Below are 17,248 nucleotides of genomic sequence, written 5' to 3' on the forward strand. Positions count from 1 at the left end.
GGATGCAGCAGAATTCTTAATCGCATCATTAATTACACACTGAAAGTCAGTGTTTATTGCAGACAACCGTCCCACCGTGAATAATTTTATTTTTGTATCCCGTGTTTTTAACACTTATATCATGTTCCGCAGTCATTTGCCAATTTTGGATCTACAGGCTGCATCGTGGGGGCATTTTTCGATAGGGATCTGCAATGCAGTGTTACTGGGAAAGTAGCTTGATTTAGGGTCTACTAATTTGTCGACAAGCCGAGAGGTTTGAAGGGGGTTGGTTTCTAAAGAAACCGCGGTGATGCGTCGGTGGAGGGGTGTGGGGTATTGAAAGATAATCTCGTTTTATCAACTAAATTGATAATGTTATTAAACTGGCTACCGTAAAGCTGGCATTTCGAGCGGTGCCTCTTCGTCAGAGCGGGAAAGGGAGTTTTTTCACTTTTTCTTTCAGTCAAATCCTTTATTCCCTTCGAGGGAAACACCTGGCTTGAACGATATGGGGCAATTATGTAAAACTGTTAAGATTAAGCTGGTGATTTTTCTTATCCTGAACAAAACCGCGGAATTAAGTTAGTACTAACAATCCATATAATAGGATGATCAGGAAATAACAGTCACTTGTCTTTGGCTTGGATTTCCGACCACACACTTCTGTTAGAAGATAAATGGCTGGCTTGTTTTGCGATGATCCTCATTGCATTGGCCTACATCCCTTGAACAGTGTCAAGACTGGGTTGGTAGATCAGCAGAGAAGATTGAACGTTGTGTTTTAGGTTTGTCGGTTTCATTTATGTACTGTTTTATTACTCTTTGTAATTCTAGGCACGGCCTCTGCTTAAACGAAATAGTATTGTAAGAATACTATTGTAAGTATTATGAGTAAGAAGTTAATTTAACATTTAGGGAAAAGGTAAGGGAAAACTTTATCGATTGTTCTTCATGTAAGAGAGTCATCTGATGGGGGTATAGCTTTGAGTTTATGGTTAAAATTCGGGCCTTTGGAAGTTGATGGTTCTCGGTAAGAAATTTTTCCTTTCTTTTTTTCCACCTTGATTTAGTGTACATCATCAGGAGCCCACGAGCTCACGAGCAAAGAGGAAGTAAATGAGTGATTCAGTGATTTTCCCAGAATTCAGACATCAGTGTTGTTCTCGGCACAGATCAAAATCAAATGCGCCATAAGTTTAATCAGATTACGAGCAACACTTCCCTCACGGAGAAGTTTAGCCAGTCCCAGGCGTTCAATTAGAAATTCGGGGCGAAATAGTGAACGGCGCAATAGTAGCGGAGGAGTAAAAAAGCGAGAGAGGCTTGTGTCGGGTCGCGAAATTTACATAACCCAAGCCTTCCTCGTTTTTGCACTCCTCCAAGCGTCGTTTATCATCGCACTTTTGTGAACAAGCGTCGACTTCGTGAGTCGTTTCACGGCTCGCGTCCTACTGGACGTAGGATAAAAGCGCCAGCAGAAGCTTCTGGTACAGTCCTATCGGAAAAAACTGTATTGTTATTTCCTTTGATTAGGGCTGAAATAGAGGAGACGTCTGTGCGTGTTTTACAAAAATATACTTTTTGTCTAATACCAAGTACCCACTTCTTAAAAAAACAGTATCTATTTCAAGTTCCACTTCCGTTAACACCTACACTGAAAAAACAACAGGGATGTCCGGTTATCAGCGGCCCCAGGGGAAGTTACAATCCCCTGGGGTGACTTAATACAATGATTATGTATATTACCCGCTCTTTTCACGTTTGTCATGTGAAACGGAGGAGAAGACCATGTTATCAAGACATATTTGAAGACAAATATCCTGTGCGAGGGACCGACAGAATACTTCTGTAGCTAATCTTCAGGCAGCACCCCTTTCCTGCCACTCCTCCCTCCTCTGATTTGCCCTTGAAATTATCAAAGTTCAACCACACCCTAAGCATTTCCACGATTTGGTCACGTTTTAGCACTTTTATGTGGTAAAATTTGTTTGTGTTGGTTAGGGTTTCCTGATTAACAATTTGGGTGTCCAAATGATTCGACTCCAAAATTACAACATTGAGTGGGTTAAACATCCAGAGTCTCGGCTAGTGAGGCTGTCACAACTGCTTTGGTCTTCTCCTATAGTGTGCTCTGACAATACTACCTTGGCTGACAGTATTGCAGGTGTTGAGTTGTACGAGTTAACATCTTTTCGCTAGGTAAACAACAGTCATTTAGTAATTGGTGAGTAGGTGCGAAAAAAAAAAACATCCTCTTTAGCTATTCACTGCATCGTATAACGAACTTTCTTTTTTTCTGCGTTTCTAATCATAGTTTATCGAAAGTGATTCAATCTACACATCACGTAAAATAATCAAGTCACAAATCATCATCACTTTCACGAGCATTGTGGTGCATTTTGCGAGCTGAATTGAGGATTTTTACGGATTAGATCATCTTCACATTTATAAGGCGCTACATAAGTATTGACTAAAATGTATTTTCGCTCGCTCGCTTGATCGCTCAGATTGTTTTTTCATTTTTTTAAGCTTTTATTTTTTCTCAATGTCCTTCAATGTGATAAAAATATTAATACACTTTATTTCCTTTGCAATAAAAATGTTTGGGTCCTTCTCAGAGTCAAACCCAAAATATTTCTGCCCACAAACAAAAACAGAATAAACTTTATTGTATTTAAATAAGTATTTTTAAAAATAACTTAAATGTTGTCAAGGATCTTCAGATATTTTCTGTTACAAGTCAACTTATGCATGCCGATGGCCAAAAAAGAACGTGAAAATATCGACCATATAACAGTTCAGAAGAAAAAAATCTCGAGAGTTAAATGATTCTTTAGTCGTAGATTCGGTTCTTCGGATTTTTTCAGTCGTAGCTTTTTCGAACATTGTCTGTCCTGGAAGAGCAAAAAACTGTCGCATTAGATAACTTCGCTGAGCCGAAATTCTCGAAGGCCAGTTCTGAGTTCTGAAGGGAAGGTTATTGGTAGAAAAACTATCATCACATAGTTGAAAATATTCTATAAGCTTAGAAATTGTGAAAATGAATGAGAATTAATTATTACATGTATGAACTATTTCGAAACTGTACCTTCCCGAATGCTGCCATCTTAGATCGTATGACGTGTCAAAGATGTTTTCTATACTAGCGGCAACCGTACTGCTTTTATACGGTTTACAAATAAGTTCTTCTATTGTTTCTACACCTAACAACATCAATTTCAGCTACACTAAATTTGGTTTTTAATAAGGACTGTTTGCGCAACGCACGCTTAAAACTTTTCATTAATCTCTTTTGACTCGTGCAACAAATTGAGATGGAAGGATTTCTCGACCTAATCTATTTATACACGTAAAAAATTCTTGGACCCGTTTCTCGAAAGTGAGAGCAACTTAACAGGACCGAAACCATAATTTTTCTATCTTGAATGTAATTTCGATGTACATTTTATTGCATTGAACAACACCTGGCTGAATGGAAGATACTTATTTTAGTGTTTGTCCACATTTCCTGTGTGGTATGATGTTTCGCGGTGATTCTGGAGTAGGTTTTATTGGTTTTGGCACCTCCGTACATAACTTTAATTACTGTTTTCATCGGTAGATGCACGCTAAAAATTTAAACCTCGCTGTTGTCATTCTTTTAACAGTACCATGATGAAAGCTTCGACTTTAGTTTTGGTGCTCTTGGTTGTAATTTTGCTTTCATCTGTGAGACTTTCCTTTGGATATCCGAAAATATTGAAAAAGATATCAGCAAACGGAAAATCTTCATTGCAATCGCGGGGAGTGTCATCCGATGGAGATGAACATCAAGGTAGGTATATTAATGCTTACAAAAAATTATTTTTATCAATGTATGGTTTTTCCAAGCGTTCGGTAGCGCTTTTGGTTTAGTTTATAACTGATTTTGCCTCAAAAACGCACCTTCAAGCAAAAAAGAAAGAATAAGACTTTAAAAAGAGAAATAATACAGAAGCAAGACAATGTAGCCTGAAGAAGCCAAATGGCCAAAATTGCATCCATAACACGCAATCTTAGATGATTCTGATTAAAAAAGGATAAAGTAATAATTCTGTCATTCACAGGACAATCAATCTAGACGTAAACTGATATAAAGGTGTACGAGAAGTAAGCGAGTCGCTATTGGTAAGCTTTTAAGAAGCGAATAGCCCTTAATCAAGGAAGTGAGACCTTTCTGGCACTTTTAGAATGGGTTTTGAGCAAGGCGATGGCGGACTGGCTTCTGAACGAAGTGTGAAGTGCTTATGTGTGGTGTAAGGAAACGAACGTAAAAGCCATTTAGAAGCAGTCAATTTGTAGGGACGAACGAAAAAGTGAGGGGATCAAGATTGAAAACAGGGGCCACTCCTGCTGAAAACCCCGCCTATTTTATCCCGCCTGCTTATTCGTTCGCTGACCGAGAGCCTGGCAAGAGCTGGGCAAACATTAGTAGTTTCACTGACTGGTTGTTTGAGAGGTTGGCGCATGTCTTCCAAACTAATCACAAAACACATCAAAGCAAATCAAATGCAGTCTAAAGGTACTTTTTACAATTAATCAAAAATTGCCCTCTAAAATGGCTCTATTTTGTTATAGCAGTTAAACGACCCACTGACCTACCTTGCGTCGATGAAAAAGACAGATACCATTGTTTTTACGACATAGTGATGGCGGATGCGTGTTTAACGAAAGTGGAGGAGATGTGGAAAAATTGCAGATATTCTTGCAACTTTTGTAAGTGCTCAGAAATGATAACTTTGCTTTAAAAATTGCATCAGTGATAAAGACCAATAAAAGAAAAAATTATGTCGAGAATTATTTACCCTGAACTGACCGCATATTTCTTAAGATCTTCGATCGTAATCATCAGTTTCAATTGTGTTTCTTTTCGATCAAAGCTTGATTTTTTATTTACTTTTTTTTATTTACTTGATCTCATTCACCTCATTTATTCGATTGGTTTTATTATCTTCTTTTATCTATGGACTTATTTTTTTTTTATTTCAGGCTAGGTGAACTCATGAAGACACAACGCCCTGTTGGCTTGTGAGACCGTCAAACTATGGCATTGGAAGCGCTATATTTATAGATATTTGGAAATAAGTAAATATTAAACTTGTTAAGTCAATCAGTAGGCGTAGACATCTTTGAATTAAAATATATCATAAATCTTAAGAAAGTGTGGTGTCTCTTGACTTTTTTATTAAAAGTTTGCATTCTCAAGTCGTGAACTCGTTGCGCGCCATGCGCAGAATTTGACTTATGACTGAAGTATGCTTTAGAAACCATATCATATTTAAATTCTCCATTAGAAAGTTTACGTGAAATGTCAATTTTGAATGCGTTTTATGCTGATTCCAAGGGGTAAATTAATTTTTTGAAACTTTTCATCAAAGATGAGTCAAATTCGACTTCGGGCGTCGTCATTTTGAATTTTGCCTGGCTGCCTACTTGTGTCGCAACAAAGAGTTGCCGCTCTCTTTTTCTTCTCTAAGGGATCTTTTTTAGTATAACAAACAACAGGAGAGGAATTCTTGATTCAAACAGTAATTGTTTGGCGAAAACCAGAGCAGTGGCTGGTTGTCGATTTGCCTTTATGGCCAGGTTACTGAGTCATATTCGTATTGGAGGAGGCGAGCGTGGCCTAGTGGTTAGGGCGCTGGACTTGCAAGCCGGAGGCCCCGGGTTCAGATCCTCCTTCCTGCCACTAGATGGATTTGTCTTCGGTGGCCCCGAACTCAACTCCTGCACGCTTTGTAAATAGCCAACTGGTTCGCCTCCTGCCAGTTGGGATTCTTATCTTGTTATGTTAATTTGCTCTTTCATATTAGTTTGTAACGCGCATTTGAATATATTCACATGGAATTTGCGCGATATAAATGTTTATAATTTATTTATTTATTTATTTATTCAAAATGGCGGCGTATGTAGTAAAAAATCCAGCAGATTTTCGAGCGGTTAGGACAACCGTTTGAATGTCAAAAAATAAAATGTTGTAAATGGTCAAATATAATTTTTAATTGTTTAATGGTGGAGATAAAAATGGTTTCTGGAGCATACTTCTCCATTCTTTGTATATTATCTCAAACGGAAGGCCTGTTTTCTGAGACATACTTAAGAAAGCTAATCTCGATCTTAACATTTTTGAAGACACCCTTTGATTTCCTATTCCACAACACGCACCTGCGTAAGCTGCAACAAATTCTGCCTCAGTCCTTAACTCATTTTTGAATACCTCCGATGATCTAGAACCAAGGCGCACCTTTCCCTATATTGCTTTCAGTATCAAAATTACGGTTTATAATTTGAGGTAATACCTAAAACACATGGATCTAGCCGAAAATTAGGATGCAGCAGAATTCTTAATCGCATCATTAATTACACACTAAAGTCAATGTTTATTGCAGACAATCGGCCCACCGTGAATAATTTTATTTTTGTATCCCGTTTTTTTAACACTTATATCATGTTCCGCAGTCATTTGCCAATTTTGGATCTACAGGCTGCATCGTGGGAGCATTTTTCGATAGGGAACTGCGATGCAGTGTTACTGGGAAAGTAGCTTGATTTAGGGTCTACTAATTTGTCGACAAGCCGAGAGGTTTGAAGGGGGTTGGTTTCTAAAGAAACCGCGGTGATGCGTCGGTGGAGGGGGGTGTGGGGTATTGTAAGATAATTTCGTTTTATCAACTAAATTGATAATGTTATTAAACTGGCTACCGTAAAGCTGGCATTTCGAGCGGTGTCTCTTCGTCAGAGCGAGAAAGGGAGTTTTTTCACTTCTTTTTTTCAGTCAAATCCTTTATTCCCTTCGAGGGAAACACCTGGCTTGAACGATATGGGGCAATTATGTAAAACTGTTAAGATTAAGCTGGTGGTTTTTCTTATCCTGAACAAAACCGCGGAATTAAGTTAGTGCTAACAATCCATATAATAGGATGATCAGGAAATAACAGTCACTTGTCTTTGGCTTGGATTTCCGACCACACACTTCTGTAAGAAGATAAATGGCTGGCTTGTTTTGCGATGATCCTCATTGCATTGGCCTACATCCCTTGAACAGTGTCAAGACCGGGTTGGTAGATCAGCAGAGAAGATTGAACGTTGTGTTTTAGGTTTGTCGGTTTCATTTATGTACTGTTTTATTACCCTTTGTAATCCTAGGCACTGCCTCTGCTTAAACAAAATGGTATTGTAAGAATACCATCGTAAGTATTGTAAGCAAGAAGTTAATTTAACATTTAGGGAAAAGGTAAGGGAAAACTTTATCGATCGCTCTTCATGTAAGAGAGTCGTCTGATGGGGGTATAGCTTTGAGTTTATGGTTAAAATTCGGGCCTTTGGAAGTTGATGGTTCTCGATAAGAAATTTTTCCTTTCTTTTTTTCCACCTTGATGTAGTGTACATCATCAGGAGCCCACGAGCTCACGAGCAAAGAGGAAGTAAATGAGTGATTCAATGATTTTCCCAGAATTCAGACATCAGTGTTGTTCTCGGCACAGATCAAAATCAAATGCGCCATAAGTTTAATCAGACTACGAGCAACACTTCCCTTACAGAGAAGTTTAGCCAGTCCCAGGCGTTCAATTAGAAATTCGGGGCGAAATAGTGAACGGCGCAATAGTAGCGGAGGAGTAAAAAAGCGAGAGAGGCTTGTGTCGGGTCGCGAAATTTACATAACCCAAGCCTTCCTCGTTTTTGCACTCCTCCAAGCGTCGTTTATCATCGCACTTTTGTGAACAAGCGTCGACTTCGTGAGTCGTTTCACGGCTCGCGTCCTGCTGGACGTAGGATAAAAGCGCCAGCAGAAGCTTTTGGTACAGTACTATCAGAAAAAAACTGTGTTGTTATTTCCTTTGATTAGGGCTAAATTGAGGAGACGTCTGTGCGTGTTTTACAAAAATATACTTTTTGTCTAATGCCAAGTACCCACTTCTTAAAAAAACAGTATCTATTTCAAGTTCCACTTCCGTTAACACCTACACTGAAAAAACAACAGGGATGTCCGGTTATCAGCGGCCCCAGGGGAAGTTACAATCCCCTGGGGTGACTTAATACAATGATTATGTATATAACCCGCTCTTTTCACGTTTGTCATGTGAAACGGAGGAGAAGACCATGTTATCAAGACATATTTGAAGACAAATATCCTGTGCGAGGGACCGACAGAATACTTCTGTAGCTAATCTTCAGGCAGCACCCCTTTCCTGCCACTCCTCCCTCCTCTGATTTGCCCTTGAAATTATCAAAGTTCAACCACACCCTAAGCATTTCCACGATTTGGTCACGTTTTAGCACTTTTATGTGGTAAAATTTGTTTGTGTTGGTTAGGGTTTCCTGATTAACAATTTGGGTGTCCAAATGATTCGACTCCAAATTTACAACATTGAGTGGGTTAAACATCCAGAGTCTCGGCTAGTTAGGCTGTCACAACTGCCTTGGTCTTCTCTTATAGTGTGCTCTGACAATACTACCTTGGCTGACAGTATTGCAGGTGTTGAGTTGTACGAGTTAACATCTTTTCGCTAGGTAAACAACAGTCATTTAGTAATTGGTGAGTAGGTGCGAAAAAAAAAACATTCTCTTTAGCTATTCACTGCATCGTATAACGAACTTACTTTTTGCTGCGTTTCTAATCATAGTTTATCGAAAGTGATTCAATCTACACATCACGTAAAATAATCACGTCACAAATCATCATCCCTTTCACGAGCATTGTGGTGCATTTTGCGAGCTGAATTGAGGATTTTTACGGATTAGATCATCTTCACATTTATAAGGCGCTACATAAGTATTGACTAAAATGTATTTTCGCACGCTCGCTTGATCGCTCAGATTGTTTTTTCATTTTTTTAAGCTTTTATTTTTTCTCAATGTCCTTCAATGTGATAAAAATATTAATACACTTTATTTCCTTTGCAATAAAAATGTTTGGGTCCTTCTCAGAGTCAAACCCAAAATATTTCTGCCCACAAACAAAAACAGAATAAACTTTATTGTTTTTAAATAAGTATTTTTAAAAATAACTTAAATGTTGTCAAGGATCTTCAGATATTTTCTGTTACAAGTCAACTTATGCATGCCGATGGCCAAAAAAGAACGTGAAAATATCGACCATATAACAGTTCAGAAGAAAAAAATCTCGAGAGTTAAATGATTCTTTAGTCGTAGATTCGGTTCTTCGGATTTTTTCAGTCCTAGCTTTTTCGAACATTGTCTGTCCTGGAAGAACAAAAAACCGTCGCATTAGATAACTTCACTGAGCCGAAATTCTCGAAGGCCAGTTCTGAGTTCTGAAGGGAAGTTTATTGGTAGAAAAACTATCATCACATAGTTGAAAATATTCTATAAGCTTACAAATTGTGAACATGAATGAGAATTCATTATTACATGTATGAACTATTTCGAAACTGTACCTTCCCGAATGCTGCCATCTTAGATCGTATGACGTGTCAAAGGTGTTTTCCACACTAGCGGCAACCGTACTGCTTTTATACGGTTTACACATAAGTTCCTCTATTGTTTCTACACTCAACAACATCAATTTCAGTTACACTAAATTTGGTTTTTAATAAGGATTGTTTGCGTAATGCACGCTTAAAACTTTTCATTAATCTCTTTTGACTCGTGCAACGAACTGAGATGGAAGGATTTCTCGACCTAATCTATTTATACACGTAAAAAGATTCTTGGACCCGTTTCTCGAAAGTGAGAGCAACTTAACAGGACCGAAACCATATTTTTTTCTATCTTGAATGTAATTTAGATGTACATTTTATTGCATTGAACAACACCTGGCTGAATGGAAGATACTTATTTTAGTGTTTGTCTACATTTCCTGTGTGGTATGATGTTTCGCGGTGATTCTAGAGTAGGTTTTATTGGTTTTGGCTTCTCCGTACATAAATTTAATTACTGTTTTCATCAGTAGGTGCACGCTACAACTTGATTTAAACCTCGTTGTTATCATTCTTTTAACAGTACCATGATGAAAGCTTCGACTTTGGTTTTGGTGCTCTTGGTTGTAATTTTGCTTTCATCTGTGAGACTTTCCTTTGGATATCCGAAAATATTGAAAAAGATATCAGCAAACGGAAAATCTTCATTGCAATCGCGGGGAGTGTCATCCGATGGAGATGAACATCAAGGTAGGTATATTAATGCTAACAAAAAATTATTTTTATCAATGTATGGTTTTTCCAAGCGTTCGGTAGCGCTTTTGGTTTAGTTTATAACTGATTTTGCCTCAAAAACGCACCTTCAAGCAAAAAAAGAAAGAATGAGACTTTAAAAAGAGAAAAAATACAGAAGCCAGACAGTGTAGCCTGAGGAAGCCAAATGGCCAAAATTGCATCCATAACACGCAATCTTAGATGATTCTGATTAAAAAAGGATAAAGTAATAATTCTGTCATTCACAGGACAATCAGTCTAGACGTAAACTGATATAAAGGTGTACGAGAAGTAAGCGAGTCGCTATTGGTAAGCTTTTAAGAAGCGAATAGCCCTTAATCAAGGAAGTGAGATCTTTCTGGCACTTTTAGAATGGGTTTTGAGCAAGACGATGGCGGACTGGCCTCTGAACAAAGTGTGAAGTGCTTATGTGTGGTGTAAGGAAACGTACATATAAGCCATTTAGAAACAGTCATTTTGTAGGGACGAACGAAAAAGTGAGGGGATCAAGATTGAAAACAGGGGCCACTCCTGCTGAAAACCCCGCCTATTTTATCCGGCCCGCTTATTTGTTCGCTGACCGAGAGCTTGGCACGAGCTGGGCACAAATTAGTAGTTTCACTGACTGGTTGTTTGAGAGGTTGGCGCATGTCTTCCAAACTAATCACAAAACACATCAAAGCAAATCAAATGCAGTCTAAAGGTACTTTTTACAATTAATCAAAAATTGCTCTCTAAAATGGCTCTATTTTGTTATAGCAGTTAAACGACCCACTGACCTACCTTGCGTCGATGAAAAAGACAGATACCATTGTTTTTACGACATAGTGATGGCGGATGCGTGTTTAACGAAAGTGGAGGAGATGTGGAAAAATTGCAGATATTCTTGCAACTTTTGTAAGTGCTCAGAAATGATAACTTTGCTTTAAAAATTGCGTCAGCCATAAAGACCAATAAAGGAAAAAATTATATCGAGAATTATCTACCCTGAACTGGCCGCATATTTCTTAAGATCTTCGATCACAATTATCAGTTTCGATTGTGGTTCTTTTCGATCAAAGCTTGATTTTTTATTTACTTTTTTTATTTACTTGATCTCATTCACCTCATTTATTCAATTGGTTTTATTATCTTCTTTTATCTATGGACTTTTTTTTTTAATTTCAGGCTAGGTGAACTCATGAAGACACAACGCCTTGTTGGCTTGTGAGACCGTCAAACTACGGCATTGGAAGCGCTACATTTATAGATATTTGGAAATAAGTAACTATTAAACTTGTTATGTCAATCAGTAGGCGTAGACATCTTTGAATTTAAATATATCATTCATCTTAAGAAAGTGTGGTGTCTCTTGACTTTGTTATTAAAAGTTTGTATTCTCTTGTAGTGAACTCGTTGCGCAGAATTTGACTCATGGACTGAAGTATGCTTTCGAAACTATATCATATTTAAATTCTCCATTAAAAAGTTTTTGTGAAATAATAATTTTGACTGCGTTTTATGCTGATTCCAAAGAGTAAAGTAACTTTTTGAAACTTTTCTTCAAAGATAAATTAGTAGGAACGCTAGTTCAACTGTAATCTTATTGTAACTTTAGTTGTGTCACTTTAAATTTTCCGCTCTTTAGGGCCTGTTAACATGGAGGTGGGGGACCCCAGGTAGGTGAGGTAACCCGCCTAGGTGGGGTAACCCGCCTGTCCATATAATTTCTTATTCTATTTTGATCACGTTTACATGATAGGTGGGTTGCTGTCAGGTAGGGTAACCCTGTCAGCTGGGGTGACAATTTGCCATGTAAACGTGTCAAGGTGGGGTAGCCCGCCTAGCCGGGGTCGCGTTCATGGCAAAAAGCTCAAAAGCGAAACATGTATGTTTTAAAACTTTGTACATTTCCTAGCCGTCTCATGGCAGAAATCGCCAGAAACCGCAACGGACACACAAGGAGTGTAAAATGTTCACATTTCGGAATATTTAGTGTTGTAAATCGATCATATTTGGTTTCCCAAACTATTCTGTATAACGGTTCCTCGCGAAACCAAACACCGCCTATCACAACGAGTGACACTTTCATGAATAAATACATACGTGTCCGAGAATTAATTTTTCGTCTTATTCGAGATGTGAGCTTGGGTCGCCTCTGCTCAAACTCCTTAATTGCAAGCGCAACAACCACCTTAAGAAACCTCACCCCAGCACCCCGGGGTTGTAAGATTGCATGTAAAGGCGTTTTATTTTTCGACCACGGTTACCTCCATGTAAACAGGCCCTTAGATAGGCCCATGCGTATCTCGGTTTCCTAACAACGGGGACTCTCCCCACTCCCCCTCTAAGCGAACCGCAGTGTTAATGTCACCTGCAATTCTTTAGATTCCATCCACCGATAATTCCTCGACATGGATGTCCATCAATTGTTTAGTAGTCTTAAGAAGGAAGCTGAATGTCCACTGTGCTTAGACACAATCAAAGAACCGAAAACGCTTCCATGCTTGCATTCGTTTTGTTTAGAATGCCTTGACAAACACACTGGATACGCAAGAAGACAGGGAAAAACGATGATCAAATGTCCGGTGTGCTTGGCTGACTTCAACATTCCAAAAAGTGATACGTTCTCTGATTTACCCACGTCGTTTCATCTCAATCGACTGGTGGATATTTTAGCCCTAAAAGATGATAGCGTGCAGATTCAGACATGCAATAGCTGCGATGATAACAGCGCTGTAACTTCGCATTGTTTTGTTTGTCAAAGCTTTCTCTGTGCAACTTGTCTTGAAGCGCATCAACGCCTGAAGGCGACTAGGGGTCACCGAAATGTTTTGATCGAGAAATTGCAAGCGCAAGATGTCGAAGAATTGATTCAACGACCTGTCATGTGCACCCAGAAGTATCACGAAAACGAATCACTTGAGTACTTCTGCAAAGATTGTAACACTTGTGTCTGTATGAAGTGTGGATTCGTAAGTCATAGTCGTCACACAATGTTAGATATTCAACAAGCAGCGGAAGAAAGAAAGGTTGAAATTACAAAAGCCGTAGACAAAGCAAAGGCGGAAATTGGTGTTGTGCAGACAAAAATTGAAAGTCAGAAAGAGTTCATGAAGAAAAGCACAGACGAAATGCTGGCTGCTCAAAGTAAAGTCACGGCTATTGTGGACGAACTTGTCCGAATTTTAAGGGAACATGAAGATGCTGTGAAGAAAAGGTTAACTGAAATCAATGAAGCACAGCAAAGAGATCATGCGACTCGAACAGAAGAGTTTCAGTTAACAGTTTCCCAACTCAATGGATTTGTTGAACGCGGAAATGCTATCCTAAACCGAAACATACCCTCTGAAATTATACGAACTGAGATGACCGTCACAAGTCGGCTAGAAGAACTTTCGAAAGCAGCGCGAGTAATGATCCTTCAGCCACTTCATTTTAGTTATGTTGCAAACGAGAAACTTGAAAAATATAGGACCATTATGAAAAATTCAGGTCCAGGCAAAGTTATTGCGAGTTTAACCGATCCTGCACTATCGTTGGCGGGATGTGAACCAAAAGTTTTGGACGTGATAAAACCATGTAGCGAAGTGGTTTTCAAATTAACAACAAGAGATTCAGATGGAAATCAGATTTACAACGAAGAAGACAACTTGACCGTGCACATCAACCCACCTTCTGAAGTAAAAGAGGAAAAAGAAATAAACAATTTCAAAGATGGAAAGTACAGCATTTTTGTTTATCCAAAACTCGCATGTGATATTGTGATTAAACTGAACGGGATACCGCTGACGCAGAAAGTAAAGATTGCGCCAGAGGAAGACTTTACCTCATATGTCGAGCAGGAGTTAGACCCAAGAGAGATGCTGACTGCTAATTTTTCGCATGGTATTGTCCCAAAGGAAACCACAGGAGATATTGTAGTGCGCAAGAAACGGCACACCCCGAAAGTAAGGATTTTGAAGTATGATGACTGTACCAAAGATTTCGTGCGTGGATGCGAAGCTTCACAGCAGCAGTTTGGCCGTAGAAGAATAGGCAATTCTAACTTTTCACGTGGTACTGCCCAAAGCAAAAAGACAGGATATAATGCAATGAGCAGGCAAAGGGAGACCCGAATAGTAAATACTGCATCCCGTGAAGACTATACCACAGATTTCGCGCGTGATTGCGAAGCTTCACAGCGGGAGTTTGGCCGTAGTGAAATAGACAATTCTAACTTTTCATGTGCTATTGCCCAAAGCGGAAAGAGAGGAGATAATGCAGTGAGCAGGCAAAGGGAGACCCGAATAGTAAATACTGCATCCCGTGAAGACTATACCACAGATTTCGCGCGTGATTACGAAGCTTCACATCGGGAGTTTGGCCGTAGAGGAATAGACGATACTAACTTTTCATGTGCTATTGCCCAAAGCGAAAATAGAGGAGATAATACAATGGGTAGGCAATGGCAGGCCCGAACGGAAAATGCTACATCCCATAAAGACTATACCACAGATTACGCGCGTGAATACGACGCTTCAAATCAGGAGTTTGACCAGAAACGCATTCGGTCTCGCGGAAGGCGAAGATGCAGTGAACAGGCAACCGCAGACCTGGATAGTGAAGACTGCGTCGCATGAATACTGTACCACAGATTTTGCATGTGAATGTGAAGCTTCACAGCAGGAGTTTGACCAGAGAGGAATAGATGATTCTAGCTATTCGTATGGTATTGCCCAAAGTGAAAAGACAGGAGATATTGCATTGAGCAGGAAACGGCAGACCTGGAAAGTAAAGACTGCACTGCATGAATACTGTACCACAGATTTTGCGCTATTGCAGTGAGCGAAAATATTGTTGATGGGGAAAGTAAAGATTGAGTCACACTGTACTGCAAATGTCCTGCGTTAATGCAAAGCTTCCCAGCAAGAGTTTGACCTGAGAGGAAAAGGGAATTCTAACTTTCTGTGTAGTATTGCCCAAAGTGAAAACACAGGAGATATTACAGTGAGTAGGAAATTGCTGACCCAAAAAGTAAAGACTGTGTCGCATGAAGACTGTACCACAGATTTTGTGCCCGAATGTGAAGCTTCCTAGCAGGGGTTTGACATGAGAGGAAAAGAGAATTCTAACCTTTCAAGTAGTATTGCCCAAAGCGACAGGATATATTGCAGTAAGCAGGAAACTGTTGACAGGGAAAGTAAAGATTGCATCACATACTATACCAAAGATTTCAAGTAGGGCAGTCAGTAGTTTGACCTGAGAGGAGAAGGGAATTCTTACCTTCAGTGTAGTATTGCCCAAAGCCAAAGGAGATACTACAGTGAGCAGGATACCGCTGACCAGGATAGTAAAGACTGCATGACACACTGTACTGCAAATGTTAGAAGCTGTTAGAGATATATCATCTGCATATAATCTAATAGAAAAATAAGTATTTAACTCAGGAAAATCATTGATTTAGATAAGAAATGGGAGAGTTCCTAATATGGATCCTTGAGGTATGCCAGAGAAGGGTAAGGAAGGTAAAAGAATCCAATCCTACCAATGCATCAACCAACATGTTGGCCAATGCGTCAGACAACAGTCAACCGACTGTTGGTTGACATGTTGGCCTTATAACATACAAGATGTATCTTTGGTGTGTCAGTGGTGCATCGGTGACTTTGTTTAGGCCTTATTTATCTAAAGCATTGGTAGGGTGTTGGTGATGTGTTGGTAGTGTGTTGGCTGATGCATTGGTGGGATTGGATTCTTTACCTTTACCCAGAGAAGATTTGATGAAAATCAAATGTAACACCATGTACATAAACTTATTATTTGTTACAGCGTAGGTAAGATCTAAACCAATTTACTTCACGTTTGTGCAATCCATAATACTTAAGTTTCTCCAATAAGATAAGGTGGTTAACAGTATCAAATACTTTACTAACATCTAAGAACAAAGACACCATACTATCAAGGAAACTACCTTTAGAAAAAAATCTGATCTGAATTTCTTAGAATCAAAATGACAGAAATTTCTAAATTTAATAACATCAGGAAAAGGACTAAAATTTGGGTCACATAAAATACTGGTAAATGGTCAGCAATCTCAATGGCAAGACTACCGCTTGAGCAAGAAGTTGAATAATTAGTTAGAATGTGATCAATATAGCACTAGGACAGTTCAGTGAAGTGAGTTGCTTTAAAATTAAGTGACTAAAACCTTGAATTAAATTGAATTGAGATGTTCCTTAGAAATGATATTATTCTTAAAAGTATTCATGTATATCACCCATAATTATGAATTTTTTTCTTTCAGACTCTGAGATAAATGTTATATGGATTTGTCTCTAATTTATCTAGAACTTTTGTGTTAGAATACTTTGGTGGTTTCTAACTTCGGATGTGGTAAAAGTTTAAATCAGTCTCACAATTGAACCATGTCTCTGCGCATCCAATAAGGCCCAAACTAATAGAGATTGAATCCAGAAGAAAATTCAGTAGCTGAAAGTGCTGATTCAGACTTCTTGTATTCAAATGAATGACAGACAATTGAGGCCTTACAGTGAGAGATGGATGTTTAATTTCATCTATTGTGTAAATCCCACGATCATTTAGTATTTGTAGGATCAGAGGACTTATGAGTCCTTAATTAGCATACCACCACAAACTTAGCAAATATTTGAGTTTGGTTAAGGTGAATTAAATAAAAGAAATATTAGAAAATAATTGATAGTACAAGTGTCAATAAAAGGGGACTTACTAAAAAAATACTGCAAGAATGCATCAGGTTGATTAAATTTTTGAGGCTTCGTAGAGCTCACCGTTGATATATAAATTTCCGTGGTATTTGGTACATAGGCTCATATTCTCCTTCACTTTATCTTTAAGAGATGTTATGTCTCTCTGCATTGAGATTGCTTCTTTACATTGATTGCTTCTTGACAGGACTTCTATATTTTTCGCTAATTGTCGCACAGTTCTTCGTCTTACATCAGGTGTTTCAGATATCCAGCCTCTTAGGCTGTGTAACGCAACGCCAAATACTCTCGAGTTATTAGTCATGATCATCACATTTAGTTCAGGGATGGATGAGAAGTAATGGAAAAGAATGAATCCAGTCATAATTTCAAAACATTGCAATAGTC

At 38.7% G+C, this 17,248-nt stretch overlaps 1 protein-coding gene and 2 long non-coding RNA genes across 7 annotated transcripts; all 3 read left to right on the plus strand.

The window, feature by feature from the left end:
• The first annotated feature begins 695 nt into the window (after positions 1–695).
• Positions 696–5,161, plus strand: LOC136283144 (uncharacterized). Of its 3 annotated transcripts, none has more exons than XR_010718589.1 (4): positions 696–767; positions 3,630–3,796; positions 4,579–4,716; positions 4,990–5,161. It is a non-coding gene; the product is annotated as an uncharacterized lncRNA (long non-coding RNA). The 3 variants fall into 3 exon arrangements; XR_010718590.1 differs by lacking the exon at positions 696–767 and adding an exon at positions 2,018–2,206; XR_010718591.1 differs by lacking the exon at positions 696–767 and adding an exon at positions 2,018–2,181.
• A 1,852-nt stretch (positions 5,162–7,013) lies between these two features.
• LOC131779033 (uncharacterized) lies at positions 7,014–11,543 on the plus strand. 3 transcript variants are annotated; one of them, XR_010718594.1, is made up of 4 exons: positions 7,014–7,097; positions 9,964–10,130; positions 10,914–11,051; positions 11,322–11,543. It is a non-coding gene; the product is annotated as an uncharacterized lncRNA (long non-coding RNA). The 3 variants fall into 3 exon arrangements; XR_010718595.1 differs by lacking the exon at positions 7,014–7,097 and adding an exon at positions 8,348–8,536; XR_010718596.1 differs by lacking the exon at positions 7,014–7,097 and adding an exon at positions 8,348–8,511.
• Positions 11,544–12,501: 958 nt separating this feature from the next.
• Positions 12,502–16,848, plus strand: LOC131778948 (E3 ubiquitin-protein ligase TRIM45-like). Its single transcript, XM_059095433.2, has one exon. It carries the CDS (start codon positions 12,548–12,550, stop codon positions 14,753–14,755), a length of 2,208 nt encoding a protein of 735 aa, XP_058951416.2. The 5' UTR covers positions 12,502–12,547; the 3' UTR covers positions 14,756–16,848.
• The last annotated feature ends 400 nt before the right edge of the window (positions 16,849–17,248 follow it).

Source organism: Pocillopora verrucosa, chromosome 8, assembly GCF_036669915.1.
Source record: "Pocillopora verrucosa isolate sample1 chromosome 8, ASM3666991v2, whole genome shotgun sequence".
Lineage (NCBI taxonomy): Eukaryota > Metazoa > Cnidaria > Anthozoa > Scleractinia > Pocilloporidae > Pocillopora > Pocillopora verrucosa.